At 35.6% G+C, this 17251-nt stretch overlaps 3 protein-coding genes and 3 non-coding genes across 7 annotated transcripts; 5 read left to right on the top strand and 1 right to left on the bottom strand.

Annotated features, from left to right (window-relative positions):
* Nucleotides 1-318: 318 nt before the first annotated feature.
* Nucleotides 319-481, top strand: LOC148208860 (U1 spliceosomal RNA). The gene has a single exon (XR_015787484.1). It is a non-coding gene; the product is annotated as a U1 spliceosomal RNA (small nuclear RNA).
* Nucleotides 482-700: 219 nt separating this feature from the next.
* On the top strand, nucleotides 701-864 carry LOC148208859 (U1 spliceosomal RNA). The gene has a single exon (XR_015787510.1). It is a non-coding gene; the product is annotated as a U1 spliceosomal RNA (small nuclear RNA).
* Nucleotides 865-2611: 1747 nt separating this feature from the next.
* LOC148208858 (U1 spliceosomal RNA) lies at nucleotides 2612-2773 on the top strand. Its single transcript, XR_015787499.1, has one exon. It is a non-coding gene; the product is annotated as a U1 spliceosomal RNA (small nuclear RNA).
* A 1224-nt stretch (nucleotides 2774-3997) lies between these two features.
* Nucleotides 3998-9043, top strand: LOC111018194 (F-box family protein with WD40/YVTN repeat doamin). 2 transcript variants are annotated; one of them, XM_022294196.2, is made up of 9 exons: nucleotides 3998-4600; nucleotides 4705-4914; nucleotides 5232-5286; nucleotides 5561-5659; nucleotides 5911-6014; nucleotides 6576-6665; nucleotides 7042-7181; nucleotides 7602-7686; nucleotides 8535-9043. In XM_022294196.2, exons 1-9 carry the CDS (start codon nucleotides 4443-4445, stop codon nucleotides 8893-8895), a joined length of 1302 nt encoding a protein of 433 aa, XP_022149888.1. In that variant the 5' UTR covers nucleotides 3998-4442; the 3' UTR covers nucleotides 8896-9043. The 2 variants fall into 2 exon arrangements, with proteins under 2 accessions (XP_022149888.1, XP_022149896.1); XM_022294204.2 differs by having other exon boundaries at nucleotides 4003-4491.
* Nucleotides 9044-10152: 1109 nt separating this feature from the next.
* Nucleotides 10153-11205, top strand: LOC111013957 (Acyl-CoA N-acyltransferases (NAT) superfamily protein). Its single transcript, XM_022288522.2, is given in 1 exon segment — nucleotides 10153-11205. A coding segment is annotated over 1 exon segment (645 nt). The 5' UTR covers nucleotides 10153-10257; the 3' UTR covers nucleotides 10903-11205.
* A 1752-nt stretch (nucleotides 11206-12957) lies between these two features.
* Nucleotides 12958-15337, bottom strand: LOC111014568 (2,3-bisphosphoglycerate-dependent phosphoglycerate mutase). The gene is made up of 3 exons (XM_022289359.2): nucleotides 15173-15337; nucleotides 15033-15085; nucleotides 12958-13309 (listed from the first exon to the last, which is right to left on the bottom strand). The coding sequence occupies exons 1-3, from the start codon at nucleotides 15261-15263 to the stop codon at nucleotides 13157-13159; spliced, it is 297 nt and encodes a 98-aa protein (XP_022145051.1). The 5' UTR covers nucleotides 15264-15337; the 3' UTR covers nucleotides 12958-13156.
* Between the last annotated feature and the right edge of the window lie 1914 nt (nucleotides 15338-17251).

Below are 17251 nucleotides of genomic sequence, written 5' to 3'. Positions count from 1 at the left end.
AAAGAGGTCTTTCTTCAAAACATTTTTCTTGTAATAGTTTTAATTAAAATATTTGTGTGTTTATTTTTTTAAAACTATTTTAATAACAAATTTATTTGGTTGAACCACATTCAAAAAATATCTCACAAATGCTAAATTACACAAAATAATTTGTGGTCAATCACTTTCTAAATTAAACCAAATTAAAAGAAAAATACTTTTAGTCCTTAATCCAAACACCATAGTTTATGAAGTTTTGGTTTGTCCCACATCGGCGAAGGTGGAGAGAAGAGAGGCAGGGAAGCGGTATAAAAGGAAACCAAGGGGGAGCTGTGTAACATACTTACCTGGACGGAGCTTTTGGATGACCAAGAAGGTCCATGGCTTAGGTTGGTGACCTCCATTGCACTATCGGAGGGGCGCCCGCCTAAGGTCTGCCCAATGTGGCAGAGCCTACGTCATAATTTGTGCCAGTGGGGGCCTGCGTTCGCGCGGCCCCTGCCCAATTTCAACTCGAATAATATTGTTACTTCACAATTAAACCAATCTTATTATAATAATCAGTTTGAATTTACTTTTATTTGCTGTTTGGTCAAAAGATCGAAAGAAACGCATAAAGCTCCATTTATCTTGGAACTTTGGTTTGTCCCACATCGGTGGAGGACCCTAGAAGAGAAGCGCGAAAGAGGTATAAAAGGGAATCGAGGGCTGATGGTGAACCTTACTTACCTGGACGGGGCTTTTGGGCGATCATAAATGCTCATGGCCTGGGTTGGTGGCCTCCATTGCACATACGGGAGGGGCGCCCGCCTAAGGTCTGTCCGTAGAGGCAGATCCTACGTCGTTATTTGTGGCAGCGGGGGCCTGCGTTCGCGCGGCCCCTTCCCATTCACCAGTTCAAACTTTTCTTGTTCGCGTTTCGTAGATTGGCAGCAATGGGGCCTGGTTCCGGTTTGAAAAACTTCACCTATTTTCTTTTATTTTTCAGCCACAGTAGAAAATCGCCATAATTATGGGAATTAAACTACCAAATCGTGAAACTCCAACTCCCCTCCATGATGTACTAAAAGAAATTAAAATTTAGTAAATTAAAATTTTTGAAAAACAAATTTAAAGTTTTAAATTTAGTAAATTAAAATTTTTGAAAAACAAATTTAAAGTAAATCTTTCCATTATAAGAAATTTATCTAACTCCCCCCACCATGATGTACTAAAAGAAATTAAAATTTTTGAAAAACAAATTTTAAAGTAAATCTATAAGAAATTTATCTAACTTAAAAGTTGAAGTGACTTTAATATTATCTACGTAAAATCCTTAAATAATGTAATTTTAAGGATAACATTATTTACAATATTTAATTGTTTTTAATAATTTATATAGTTTCAATAGTATTTGTTTTTCCTAAATTTTTATAACGAAGACTACTATTTCAAAAAGCTTCCCATCATTTAACATGGTTGGATTTTAAGGTGTGAAAAAACAAGAAATTTAAAGATATTATTCGCATACATGTTGTGAATATTATTCTTTATTGATTTTATTTAATTTTGTATTAAAGTTACACATTTGTAATGTCATGTGTTGAAGTTACATGTGTGTTAAAAACACATATATGTTAAACTTAAGCTATCTCTCCAAAGAAAAGTTCTATACATTTATGAGTTAAAGTTACATATGTAAAAATACTATATATGTGTTTAATTTTTGTGGGGGAGGTTACATGTTTGGACAACAATATATGGTTGTTGGTTTCCTTCATTTGGGATATCCAAGCATCTCATTTGAGTTCTCCCCATCTCACAAGAATTTTTTTTTTTTTTTTGAGTTATTGTTCTTGTTTATGTTGAGAGCAAGTGTCTAAGAGTTCTGTCAGATCCCTGTAATTCGATGTTGCTATTCAATCGGAGTTAGTCTTCATATCCTACTGAGACGATCGATGTAGTTTGCTAGCAACTTATGCAGAATGAATAACTGTGTTCAGATCCGTGCTATTGAAGTGTCCCTCGATTATATTTATCAAGTTTTGGTGTTCATCGAGTTGTCAGAATTTGTATTGTTTGTAGTCAGTTACATTGTAATATGTATATCAGTATTATACAGTTTATATATACAACGTATATTTACCCATCAAACATAAATATATCACAAAATGCTACCTAGTATCTCAATCTTTCATATTAGCATTTCGTCAGTGGCACTAACAAAAATTTCAACATAAAGACATTTAGAACTATTTTCTAAAGGTTGGAACAAAACTGTCACTTTTTGAAACTCATGAAATAAAAATCTATCTTCAAACTTAGGAGCCAAGAGCGTAATTCACCATTCACAATCTGGTTAATAGTCTAGACTAAAAATTTGAACCTAAAAATCATGGAAAAAAAGAAATAGTTAGTTTTATCTCAAGTTATGCTCAAGTAGAGGTATCAAACTACAATAAATTTCAAAACCCATCATTCAAAAATAAAAATCTAGTTCCAAACAAATAAAAAACAAGGAAAGAAAGAAACAAGATGATATAGTGGTATAGTGGGTTATGTTGAAGTTTTTAGTTTGTCCCACATCGGTAGTGCTTCAAAGAAGAGGAGCGCGAAGGAGATATAAAAGGAAGGCAATGAAGTTCGATGAAACATACTTACCTGGACGGGGCTTTTGGGCGATCAATAAGGCCTATAGCCTAGGTTGGTGACCTCCATTGCACCTACGGAGGGGCGCCCGTCTAAGGTCTGTCCAACGTGGCAGAGCCTACGTCATAATTTGTGCTAGTGGGGGTCTGCGTTCGCGCGGCTCCTGCCTAATACCAGTTTAACTCTATTTTGAATTCAATTTAATACTTTAGGGTGTAATACATAAATGAATGTATATATTTTCTTCCTTTTCTTAGACAAAGAAGAGCACGTTATTTTTATTTTCTTATTTTTTGTTTACTAATAATTACGAAATATATTAGTTTATTAATTTTTATGGGTTCGACGCAGTATTGTAATACACAATCAACCAAATATGAAACCAATAGTACTTAATTTTTAATTTAAATATATTTTAAAATTTTTATAATCATTATAGAAATATCCATAAAACTGAGGGAGGTGGGGAAATTGAGACCTCGACAATTAAAATCGAGAATGAACTCCGCTCTGGTCTCATCGTGTTTGGGGAAGAGGATACTCCGGACATGTGGAGGACCCCTATTGGTGCTCCAAGATGACTCATGAGTCATGCCCAGCTCGGACCGCCGAGATCACCACCACTAGCGTTGACAGATGCTAAGTATGAGGGCTGAGGTGAACCTGGCCGAGGTCCGAGCTACCGGGAAGCTCGGTAGAGGCCGATGTGAGCTACTGTCAGCGGCGTGATTATCGGGTGTAACCGTCGGTCCCGAGATTACCGGGTGTAACCGACGGTCCCGAGATTACCAGGTGTAACCGTCGCGAGATTAGCGGGACTACCACCCATAAGTAGAGGACCTCACTCCACGATCAGGTACGATGATTTTTTCTGACCTCGAACTAAACTGGGAATCCGACCTCTACTGACTTGATCGTCGGAGTGCTCACCTTTTTGTGCAGGTCCGCCCAAGTATTCAGATCGGTTCGGAGGTCGAGTTCGAGCTGCAATCTGAAATACACTGTTGTGTGTGCATATCCTTGCATAAACACATCGCATTACTACTAGTCCAAAAACAGAAGGAGAAGATCAGAGAATAGGGAAAAATCCTATTTTTGCAACTTGCCTTTTGTTTTGTTTTGTTTTTTTGTTTTCCTAGGAAAAATGACAGAAAAAAGTAATTTGATTTCCATGGCTTTGATCGGATCTAAAACACCCTTAGCTTCCATCCCCTAAACTAAACTTTGGTATGAATTTAAGCAAATATTGTTTGAAGGTACAAAGTTTAATTAGAAGAAAGTTATACATTTATGGAGATAATATAATAAAGATAGTCATTGTGTACTAAAAAAATAAGCATTTGTCATGCTTTATTCTAAATTTATAGACATTGCTATTTGAGATGGAAAATTTTCATGTTTGGAATATTCTTCCATATCTGAAAAGGAGGGATGGACGGCGAACGCGGACAACCGACAAGCGGAGATGATGAGGTTGGCGGCGGACGAGCGGTGGAGAGGTGGTCGGCGGTAAAATTCGTTGGAGAAAGAGAGGATAAAGAAGATAAGAAGGAGAAGGAAGAACAGCCAATCATCATAAAAAAAAAAAAAATAGACCCTACTCTGGACCAAAATATTTTTCACCGTAAAAGAGAATCAAAATTAGTTTCATAGATTTTGAGTTTTTAACGTTTTAAAAAGATTTAAAAAATTGTAGATGGCTTATGGGCCTTGAAGCACGTGTCCACCAGAGATCGAAAGCCCACAGATCCATCTGCTAGTAGTCGCCGGCTTCCTCTCCAGACGTTGGCGCTTCCAACCCGCCGTTCGTGAATCGCAGCTGGAAGACGCCGGCGATGGCTCCTCCACCGGCCGCCGACAGGTCCTCGACTAGAAAACGGAGTGGTATTGATTCAAAACGAGTTCCCTCCCTAAGCCATGACATGTTGTGCATAATTTTCTCCTTTCTTGACCTTTTCGACTTGGTTCGCTGCTCCGTTGTCTGTAAATCCTGGTACTATTGAAGAGAATAGAAAACGTAGTGGATTTATTGGATGTAATCGCAATTTCTTGGATGTTAATTCGATGTCTCTAACGAAATTCTGTATGTGCTTGAAGGAATTATGCTGTTCATAAGTCCGAGATATTGCAAGCGTTTTGCTCGAGGCACCAGAAGCAGCAGATGAACTCTGGTAGTTCTTCCGAAATATCATTTTCTTCAGAGAAACCATTGGAGGTATGTTTAGAGGAAATAGCGATGGAACGACACAAGTTGGCTTTTGAAGAAGCTCCTATTAAAGTTTCTCATTGGACAGGCCATTCAGTAAGGTAACTGTGGCAAGTTGGGAGTAAGTTGCTGGATAGTCAGATATAAACGCTTCCTTGTTTTACTCTTTTGTGTTTTCATTTCAGGATTTATCTGTAGCTGAGGATTCTTTATCCTCGGACCTCTTATTGTATATAAAATTTTCTAATTAGCACACTTGCAGTGTTTCAAATACTTTCATAAGGTGTTTCTAGATTGCTTTGTAGCATTGTTTTTTATGATAGACGCATAATTGGAAAAGTATTTTAAATTCTCATGAACATTCTGAATCACTGTGCAGATTTATATAATAACTCCTGTAACATGGATTTCTATACAGGGCAGAACAATGCCGAATGAAGATGGGCTTGATTCTTACAGGAGTGGGTGATAAAGTATAGCCTTTACTCTACTATTTGGTTCAACTTATTTACTTGTTCTGTCCACCGAAGCAAAAAAGAAAAAAAAGGTGATAAATGAATAGATAAACAAATGTGTGGGCGTGTTCGAGAGAGAGCCATGTACTCTATATGGTGAACTTTCGCCATTAGCTTCAAGTGTGTGTGTTAGAGAGAGAGAGAGAGGTGTAATTACTTTGAGCAATTTTTGTATTAGATTGTTGCCAGACCTCTATCTTAGTTATGCTAAAAGAGTGTGCTGCAATTCCAGGTTATGAGACTTTGGTCGTCAGAGAACTTCAGATGTCTGGAAGAATATTCTATTCCGGCGAAAGTGCCTCTGGTTGACTTTGATTTTGACGAGGGCAAGGTAATATTGACGTATCTCTAATAAATACGCGGACGTTCTTGCTACCTGTTTTGAAATTTTTTGACAAAACATGCTACATTATAGGAAAAGGTGAGATATATTTTTTATATATACATGCAATCGTTTCCTTTTATCCTTTTACTCTCAAGTCACTCAGCACTTTTCTGTTTGGAATTATAAACTTTATTCCTTTTCCAATAGAGAACTAATATTAGCCTAGTGAAATCTAACTTCGCAAACCACTGTCCTAGATTGTTGGTTTGGTTGGTAGACAGGTATGCATATGGAGTCGGAGTGGGAAAAGAAGTATATTTCCTTCACGTGAATGTACATTTGAGAAGGGTTTGTGTATGCGGTAAGTGGCTTAACTTAACTGTGTTAAAATCATAATGATGTTAAAATAATTTAAGTTTCACCGAAGTACCATTGGCATTTGCGACAATTATGAATGTGCATCACATTTTGTGAGACAAATTGAGATCTCCCATAAGATTGTTTCTTTCTCTTTCCAAAGTAATTTAAAGAGTAGAAAAGGATGAGCACAGGCAGTTACAAAAAAATTGTGCCATCTAACAGTAGAGGCATAAGAATACTAATATTAAGACCTATTTAATTTCAGCCTTTTACTTCAGAAAAAAAACTCTTTTAACATCATATTTTTTTCCGTGATCTACGTTTTAAAAAGTTTAACTATACCTTTCGTCTATATATTCTCATACTTGTATCAACTTTGTCTTGTACTTTAACTTATTCATCCCAATAGTCTCAGGTGCACCAGTTAATGTTTATGATATTAAAGAATGATTGTAAATTTGTAACTGCAACCTTATTCCGCATTCTGCAATCATTTATAGACTCAAAGCACTTCTTCTCAATTGATTTTCAATTAGCTGTATGATGAGTCTTCCAATTACAGTTACTTTGATCCAGAGGCTGTTGTTGGTTGTGAAGATGGAACAGCTCATGTATTTGACATGTACAGTAGGAGATGCTCTAGAATTATCAGGTAAACCAGGAGAAATACATATGTCATGATACCTTTCCTTATGTTCTTTTGGTAGGGGCTATTAACTTCCTAAGTTTAGGCAATGACTGAACAGACAAGGAGCAGCCATTAGAAAATGAATTGGTGAAAATACCATCACACGAGTTTGATATTTCATTACTTTCTCTTTCCCCATGCACACAATCGCTTATGCTGACATGACATTTGCACATTATGATAAAAAGAGAGGATCTATATTTTATACGAATCAAAGGTTAATGGAAAGCTAATTTTCAGCATTTCTTATTGCTTGGGTGATTTTATGTGAATTTCATAAATCGTTGACATACTATGTACTGCTACAATTGCACCAATTTTGTTAATTTTTATATTGCAGGATGCTTCCTGGGCCAGTGACATGCTTGTGTGTGAGTGATGATCAGCTCATACTAGGCGGTTCTGTTCTTGGAAACATTGGAGTATCAGGTCTTTTCTCTGATCAGCGGGTAGCAATGCTTAGATCAAGAAATACCGTAGGTTATATCTGATGCCTTCATTTCACATTCTTTGTGCATGTGGTAGTTTTATTACTCTTGCACAATTCTCCATGTTTAAAAACTTTTGTTTGTGTCACAGTTAGTGTAAAAAATATAACATAACCTTTTGTTCTACGAATTAGAGATAAGAATAGAAGCATCTCAGCAGTGTAGTTTAACATCTGAGTAAATAAACAGGCCCCAGTGATTTGCGTTTAGCTTTTCTAACGCTATTCTCAAAGCACTAATATATTTTGTTTTTCAACTGGAGAACATTTGTAGCTTTCCTTGTGGTTAGTTCCGTTCATGTTTGCTACAGGATGATTACTGCAATGAGTTTCAACATATATTGAAAGATATTTCTTTTTCAATCGATTTATGTTAAATGCAGTGTATACTTTATTACAATTTCCATTTGCAGGCATAAGGACTTTGTGTTACAACGCTTCTTCACATTTAGTATTTGCGGGATCAACTGCTGGACATGTCTATTGTTGGGATCTCAGGTTTGCAAAAGAAGCTTTTGATTTAACTTCAATGTCGAGTTTCAGCTTGCTTTTTGGTCAATCAATGGAGATGGAATATAATTTTCTCCTACGAACCTTGCAACTATTACATTGTTAAGTATTAATTAGAGATAATGACACTATGGGTTGCCTACTGGTCAAGTGGACAAGCTAAAAAATTAAAGGGATAAATCTCATAGCCATTTAAATGTAAGATCATGCAATTGTCTAGGAGATTAGTCGAAAAGCGTATAAATAGGACTCTATTCGATAACTATTTTATTTTTGGGTTTTTGTTTTTGAATATTAAGTTTGTAAACACTACTTTCGTGCTTATATTCATTTGTTTTGCTATCTACTTAAAATGGTTTTCAAAATCTAAATTTGTCTAGGAGATTAGTCGAAAAGCGTATAAACTTGTTTTGTTTTTGAAATTGTGCTAGGAATTCAAATTGAAATGTGAAAACATATCAAAGAAACTGTGACAAACAAGAAAAATTTTAAAAAATATAAAACAAAAAACGAAATGGTGATCATAGGGGCTTAAGTTAATGAGGAATAGCTTCAGGCCAAGAAAAAATGAACTTAAGGGACACTGAATTTTCTTTGCTGTTTGAATAGTAAAACGTGACAAAATTACTGCCTGAAATTAGGTTCAGGAATTCAGGAGGTTCGCTACTCTCTGTGATAACTATATCCTTCAATTATGCTAAAGGGAAGAGAAGCTCTGATGCTTAATTTCTTGTTGTCTATGATGTTCTAACTCTAAACCATGTTATGTGTTGATTTACTATAATCACTTTCTTCAAATTATAACCTCTCATTCAGTTCTGCACATTTCTTATTAGGACAATGAAGTCTTTATGGGAATCCCGAGTGAGCCCGAACATCGTGTATTCTCTGCGACACCTCCAAAATGACAGGTCAAGTTTGGCTGTTGGTGGAATAGATGGCATTCTACGCATTTTAGAGCAGAATACAGGCACGGTGCGATCGTGCTGTATTATGGATAGTAGGCTGTTATCGACATATCAGAACGGTCTCGGGGTTGTGGAAGAAAGGATAGGGAAAAGGGTGTCATATGAGACTCCTATTGATGCCATAAACAGAAGGAATCGGCCTCAGATCACAAGCTTAGCTGTTGGGATGAATAAGATAGTCACAACGCACAATGATAAGTTCATTAGATTATGGAAGTTTCAAAACTAATTTTTTATTTCCTGTCGAATTCATGGTTCTTTGCTATGCTCTTATTTACAACGTACATATTTCCTAATGTCTTATGATGATGAACAATTTCAAATTGTGATAGATAGAACTTCTTTTTCCAAGGAAATTTTTTTAGATTTCAATTCAACGATTTGAGAGTGGAGGTGTGACAAATAAATACCCCTGATTAGTTATTATTAAAAGAAAAAAAAAACATTATTTTTGTGGGAGATTAGAAATATATTTTATCGATACTTTATATTTATATTGTAAATTTGTATCGTGATAAAGATAGCTTGAAAATTTTGATCAATCCAACTCAAATTGGTGTGAAACGGACTGTTAACTTGATCAAGTTGAACCTAAAATTTTTCCGTTATAATTATGGTATTTTATTTTTGTTTTGTTATAAATCAAATTTTAGATGAATTTCTTATATTTTATCACTAAAAAGGTATATAAAGTTTGTAAGGTTAAATTATTATTTTAGCCCCTAATGGCTGTAGTTGTTTTCAATTTGATTTTTATGGTTATGAGATTTTCAATTTAGACAAGGTAGTTTGGTTAAATCTCCTAAATCTATACCCGGTATTATCAAATATTGTATATAAAGCAGATGAATTTAACATCTAAAGAAAATGTGTAAATAAAATCGTCAACATTTAGTCATTTCAGGTATGGTTTAAGAAATTTAACTAAATTATAAGGACCACACTAGAATTTTTAAAACTAACCAAATTAGGATGGTGGTTAAATTGCAAAAAAAAATATTACGAACTTTGCCATTTGTTTCAAAATACCCTATAGACGTTACAAAAATATCATTTGAACAAAAATCTGTTAATATTTTAAATACAAAGTTAATATAATAGAATATGGAACGACGTGACAATTAATATAGAAAATTGTATTAAGTCTAGACAAAATGAAGATGTTTTTAAAAGAGAAGCAAACTCTCCAACAGTGGAGGAAAGCAGAAATTTTGCTCAAATAGTATTTTTACCCTAAATATTTGAGCCATGTTTGCTCAATTAAGTACAAAGAATTTTGAAATAATTGAGATATTTCTAAAACAAAGTTCAGGAGTTTTTTTTTCTTTTTTTTTTTTTAATTTAGCCGCAAACTTTTGTGGGGTTGAAAAAGGTAATTTATCCAATTTATACAGACGAGAAGGTGCGATCATTATTAAAGGCCCATTACGAGGCCCAAATCCTCACGGCCCAAAGAAGAAATACCCGGAACTCTCATCACGGCTTCCATTTCTTTCTTCCTAACGTGCCCACTTCATCCTCGATTTCGATCTCCACTGCTCCATCTTCAACCCTAGCCCTAATTTTCCCTCTCCGATTACCAGTGCCAGCCATGGTCTGCATACGCAAAGCAACCATAAACGACCTTCTGGCCATGCAGGCCTGCAATCTCTTTTGCCTCCCAGAGAATTACCAGATGAAATACTACTTCTACCACATTCTTTCCTGGCCTCAGCTTCTTTACGTCGCCGAGGATTACAACGGGCATATTGTCGGATACGTTCTTGCTAAAATGGAGGAAGAAAGCAACGAGTGCCATGGCCATATCACCTCCCTCGCTGTGCTCCGCACGCACCGGAAGTTGGGATTAGCCACTAAGCTCATGAACGCGGCTCAGAACGCCATGGAACAGGTCTATGGAGCGGAGTATGTCTCCCTCCATGTGAGGAAGAGTAACAGAGCTGCGTTTAAACTGTATACCGAGACTTTGGGGTATAAGATCCATGATATTGAGGCGAAGTACTACGCCGATGGTGAGGATGCTTATGACATGAGGAAACAGCTTAAAGGGAAGCAAATTCATGGGACTGCGCACCATCATCATCACCATCACCACCACCACCATCACCATCATGGGCATCAGCATGGTGGTGGGTGTTGTTCTGGTGGTGATTCGGGGAGCGCTGCTGAGGTAAAAGCAGAGTCCAAGGGCAATGTATCGAAAGCGGACTCTAAGGTTAACTAGAAAGCCGGATGAGGTGGGGGCTGAATTTTTTGTTGAGAAGTGGTTTTTTTGATGGATAGCTTGTTTGTGTTCTGAATTTATAATTCTGCATTGTGGATATCAAGTACTTGTTTGTTTACATACTTTATCCGATGCAGTTGTTGATTAATACCCTGGCTGAGAAACTTCACTGGCTTTTAGTCCACTATAATTCTTTTGGTATCTGTATTATGGCATCTCGACTATGTGACAGCTGTATCTGGGTTTTGTGCATCTCTATATTCATCTGAATTCTTATAAGTTATAGATGCATTTGGGGCTCCCTTTTCCTCTTTACTAGGCATGCTTATGATTATGGTCATGTTGACTGAGTTTTCCTAATTATTTAAGGAATTTCTCTGTTATGTGGATATTGAAGGAACATTTAGCTTCAGTTACTGTTGGATAAGATAAGTCCTTGGTTATTAAGGATGTATAATGATTCTTTTTAGTACTCTTAGTATTATTGCGAATGGGTAGTGAAGAGTGTTGTGTGGTGTTCTCTGAATTTTTATATATTATGATGGAAATTTCTGTTCTGGATGCCAAGTTAATGAAATCCAATATGGAATTAGTTTCTGTTTTGTTCAAGTTTTGTGGTCTCCAACATTGATTTTGTTGTCTATAGAGGAGTTGTGGGATTTTTCTTCTGTCTCCATTTGTACCCCTCCCTCCTTTATTTGGTATTCCGTGGGTAGTTCATAATTTCAAGTGAGAAGTACAAATTTCTTTAGAAGAGTGCTTGAAGATGCATGCCATGGGGGTAACCTTTTTCTTCCTCTTTTTCCCACCAATGCTTTCATGAAAAACATACCAAGGAAATCAACTATTATATTTTTCTATTATTGAATATTAAGATACCATTTTGTAAGCCCCAGACACCTTGGTTGGCAAAGGCTTGGGGTCTGGTTATACTGGTTTGGAAGTCTCAAGTTCAATTTTCCGATGAGTTTAATACAAAAAATCTTTGATGTCTCCCAGGTTCGAGTTTTGGGTGGGCGCGGGTGTCGTTGTGTATAGGGGAGCAAAGTTCTGACTCCCAATTATTAAAAAAAAAAGATATCATTCTGTAATCTTCCTAGCCCGCCCTTCAACTGTTTTGTCTTCACTCGTTTTCTCCCATTGGCTATTTGGAAGTTGAGGTTAAAAAACTTGGGATCATGATTTTAAGTATTAAATGGCCCCCCAAAATTATTTAAGTCATTGCCCAAGCTTATAAATTTTGTAGGCAGTTCCATTTTAGGTGGTTATGACGTTAAAGAATGTACTAAATCTGTCTGTGCAGCAAATGCTGGTTTGTTTTTACTCTGGTAAGTTGATCTTCAATCCGAATATAGTGCTTGAAGCGGTTGAAATACTTGTTGGCTCAGAGAAGTACTCTGTTAAGCTGTAATGCCTCCTCCATGATGAGTTGTTGATTCACAGGATCTAACAAACCATCAATATATCAGGAATACAGGCGTAGTAATGTTTATAATAGTGGTTGGTTTTTGTATCATATTATCAATTAACTCAAATTTGTCCTATTGCAGAGTCGAGTGCCAGCCTTTATTGATGGAATTAATAAATTGAACAAGAACAAGCACATCAAGATCTGATATTGTAAATCAGCAAATTAAATTATTGACATTTTAATGATCAAAATCAACAAATTTTGAAAAATGCTTCTCAGACGATATACTATACCACAAAATTTCAGTTCATTCTTTTTTCTACTCTGTCCAAGTTCTTTGCAGATGATTGTTGTAGTCCATGGTTTTCAGGAATAGAACTTCAATAAAATATTATATTTTAAAAAGAAACATATTGCCAACTAGCCATCACCCTCTATTTTCTTTAGTTCAACTATTGTAAAACTATGCTGAACACCAACATAACATAAAATAGATATTACTGTAAATTAAGAGATTGAAAATCCATTACTGTTAATTATACATAAGGTCGAAAAGTGAATTTCAGCAACTTCCATAAATTTTTGTAAAATGGCCGCTCAATATTTTTTTTCATGATTACTCAAATTTGCAACTCAACATTGCGAGATCTCGCATATAGAGTATGAAGACTATATATATGTATGTAGTAGTAACAGATTCACTAGACACAAAATTGGGAAATGTGTTAGAAAAGGAACAACCCAACACACCCTTTTCCCTTCTCAATGGGGTGGGAAGATAAAAAAAATGTAGCAAGAAATAACAATATTACAAATAATTTCACGCTAATCTATCACGTCGAACATCCGAACGCTCTACTCTTTCTTCGCACTACTATTACCCTCTTTCTTCGCACTACTATTACCAGCATCCAACGGGGCTTTAACAATACTGAGTTGGCCGCCTTCTTTGTTGGCTAGAGTAGCAGCCTTCGTCTCATTGCAGTAGTTTATGAACTTGCTCAATTCCTGTTTGTGTTTGGAATGTCAAAAAAAGGGCAAAGGTTCGTAAACCATATAAATTCTCAACAGCAATAGTACTATTAACCATTGTACATGAAACAGCATGCCTAATATGTCCTATTCTTTCACTAAAAGATTACATTCTTTTCGTATTCAACAAAAGTCATTTCAAGGAAGAAGCATATAGTCAAACATTATAGCATTATGCTAAATACAGGAAAAATTTTCAACCATTTTATACTAATTTCCACCTTAAAACAGGAAGATAACTTTTTATGATAAGAAATAAAACATTCCAGAGTTGCAGAAGATTCATCTGTTTTTCTCTATAAACCGTTCCCACCTATTAGAAAAGATTATTAGCCTGAGGGAGTTTAGCCTTCCTCTTGAAACGACGAGCCCTTCACAAAGAAAGGTTAAAAATGGATCTAGACACAAGCAGAGACATGACAAACCATGTTTGACATGCATGCATATGTTATCAATTTGCAAATATAGGTTTGGCTAAAGTCTAATGTATCTGACACCCAGGATTGCACAAACGCATAGTTACTTACCTTATAGGAGGCGAAAACACCGTATTATTGTTGATACAAATGGGCACAAACTTTTCCCAAGGACCTAATGTAATTCTTATTCATGCATAGTTCAAACTTTACAAAGGAAGAAATTGTAGAGAAGTGAACTAAAAATAAAGAAAAAACTATTTTCATGTTAAGGAAGCTCCAATCAAACGGGTATACAAAAATGACCCTTAGAGTCAAGATTGCCCAACTGTCATCTCATTATCCTTCAAAATCCAAAACGTTTTTTCCTTTTTTCAATTTTCTTTTTGTAAGAAACTGAGCGTTAGTTGAGAAAAATGAAGAAGAATATGCAAGGTTGTACCAAAAAAAAAAAAAGCTCCACAAAAGCAACCCAAACCTACATAAAGGGGCCCAATCCAAGAAAACAACCCACAACTCATAATTACAAAAAGCCTTAGATAGGCACCTACAAAGAGGTGTTAAATCTAATAACATTGCATATCTCCTCCCAAGACCTCTCAACCCGTCTAAAAATTATATTTCCATACAGTACAAAGTCTTAGCCATTAAAAGTTTCTCACCAATGCAGTGGCTATTCCAACACAATAAAAAAGAAGTACTTATCAAGGCCATAAGCATATAAATTGTTCGATATTAATGCCCAAATGCGTACATGTAGCAAAAGTTGATACAAAATCACCGGCTGTCGCATTACAATAAAAAACAACGATGTCAAAGTGGAATTTGAAATAAACTAAGGAACTAACACGTTCAGCCAACAGGGACTTTAAAATCATACACCAATTCCATTCTTGGCAACGAAAGGGCAAGGGAAATTCAGAACTGTTCTCTAATCGAAACTATGGATGGTTACTAGTTCACCCGAATTTCAATTGCTATACAATATATACCGCACACATGACCTTAACTATATCGATACCTTAAGTTCAGTTTCACTGAACCTTAATCCAATACTCCCAAACCGAACACAGAAGGGGGGAAAAAGATTTCGAGCCATATTTTACAATTGAAGGTCTCTCTCTCTCTCTCCATCTAATATAACCACGGGGGCCAGAATTTGGCATTCAAAGCATTAAAAACACAAACTATCGCAACAAGACAACTTATCAACATTAGTTTCTACTCTCATGGTTACTAGATTCCATATAAATTAGCAGTCAAACACCCAAACAAAAACATACCCGATCTGTTTCCATCTCTTTGGTGATCTTTGATGGCTTCACAAATCTTTTCCCTGGAAAGAAAACGTCGGATGAATACGGAGGAAGAAAAACACAATTTTTACTCGTAAATGCAGCAGATAGAAGAAAAAGAGAGATACCTTTACGAGTTTGGGGGACTTTGCCATGGCGATTGGGAGGAATCGTTTTCCGCTTCTGTTGACCTTTGAATTGGTTGGCTTTCTGAGTCATGTTTTCTCCGAAATTTTTGTGCAAAGTAGGGTTAGGGTTTATGCTTAAACCTGCGCTTCTATACAGGACTTCAGAGATAATTCGTTGAATATATAAAGATAAATTTGAAATTCAAATATTTTATTTTATCAAACTATTATTAAACAGAAAAAAAAATATATATATATATACGAACTCATTACCTCCCAAAGGCCAATTAGCAAAGAAAAAATATATATTATTAGGAGTTTAGTTTTAAAAGACTTATTGTAGATGATTTATTTAATAAATATATAATATTGTGAAATAAAGAGTTAAACTTTCATTGTAATGTTAAATGAATCTACTCTCTCACATTCTTTTTTTTTTCTTTTTATTTAGCAAAAATTTAGATAGAGTCCAAAGACATATTTGGAAGTAATTTTGGAATAGCTAAAATTATTTTTGTCATTTTTTAAAATTGTTTGCACATCAATGTCAAGCATTATACTCTAATATTCAACCGTGAAATATAAGTGATTTAAAAAAATGATAATACTTTCAAATATGCTCTAAATGACTATAATTCAACTAGTGAAGACATTAGTTAGAAGAAAATTTCTACGAACCTAGTGTTACATAATGAACCTTTCTGATGAGATGAAAAATCTTAATTTGAATTAGTTTTTATGTTTGGGACCAGAAATCTTCGTTAAAATTTATTTAAATTGTTATATCATATAAAAATTATATTTGTTTGGGGTGAAAATCGTACTGCTACGTTGAGTACAGAAAAAGGTCTAACTTTGAAGGTCTTCTCTTGGGTGGTCGACTCTTCCCTTTGGTTGCCGACCTGAACGTCTTGCCTTTGGTGGTCGACCTGAAGATCTTCCATAAAGGCCGACTTCATCATAGCCTTGCCTAAAGACCGACTTCATTCATATCTTCCCTAAAGATCATTCAAGGGAGGAACGACCTTCCATACTTATTCAATTTTGGATGACAATCATATGAACCCCAACAGGTCGACCTTGGTCCCGACATGCTCAACCGCAGGTTGGATTCCTTGTCGGGTACCTCAGTCTATAAATAGGGTACCTCAACCTATAAATATGACACTTCACTCTTCAGTCATGTATCATATTCTAGCTCGATCCTCATATTGAGGTCAGACTCAAACTGACTTGAGCGTCGGAGTGTTTGTTCCATTGTGCAGGTCTTTCTTCGCCAAGTGGCCTTTAGCTCATTCATGACACTTCAACGCATCTCAATCAGTCGACCTTGACCTTTTGAGCTGGTCATCCCTTCCAATGATACCCAAGCTCTTCCCGTGGTCATACATGAAGCGGGTCAGCTTTCCCATCGGTCATACCTGGAGCAGGTCGAACTCTTCCGCATGGCCACCAAGCCATATTCCGTCACATTTTTTGGATAAACAATATTCAATTTAGTTTAGATGAATTCTCATCAAAGTTTGCCTCACTCTATGTCTGTTCCATCCCATCTTGACCTTAACTCTGACCCTGACTTTTTTATCCAAATTTCATACTTTTAGTTATTATTATATATTTCATGTTTCTATCTGATCTTAATCTTTGCCCTAATCTTAACCTAACATTAGTTTACTTTTAAAAATTATTAATATGTATTACAATTCGTATTCTAGGACACTATTCTAAATTTTCTTTTTAACTTTGATGTGTATGGTAATAATAATCACATAATACTTAAATCTTTTTAGGTCAAACTTGAGTTGGGATAAGACTATACAATATATACATAGAAATAATTTTGTAGTCTAGGTGGGTTAAAGTCAAAGACTTTCTTAGGTTTCGATCTTTTTTTAGAGGGAAGGAGTACATGTCAATTACCATTGAACTTTGTTGATGTGGCGGTTTGGATTCTCTTAAATTATATTTAGTTGAGATTTTAATTATTTATTTTTTAATAACAAGTTATTGTATTAGAAAAAAAGGTGTCACTACATTTGTGGAGATACCCATCTCAATTAGGCCAAAAGTCAAAGAGGA

Source organism: Momordica charantia, assembly GCF_013281855.1.
Source record: "Momordica charantia cultivar OHB3-1 chromosome 9 unlocalized genomic scaffold, Mcharantia_2.0 BLBB01000009.1, whole genome shotgun sequence".
NCBI classification, from domain to species: Eukaryota; Viridiplantae; Streptophyta; class Magnoliopsida; order Cucurbitales; family Cucurbitaceae; genus Momordica; species Momordica charantia.
The sequence above is the reverse complement of the archived record's forward strand: the minus strand, read 5'-3'. Positions and strand labels throughout refer to the sequence as shown.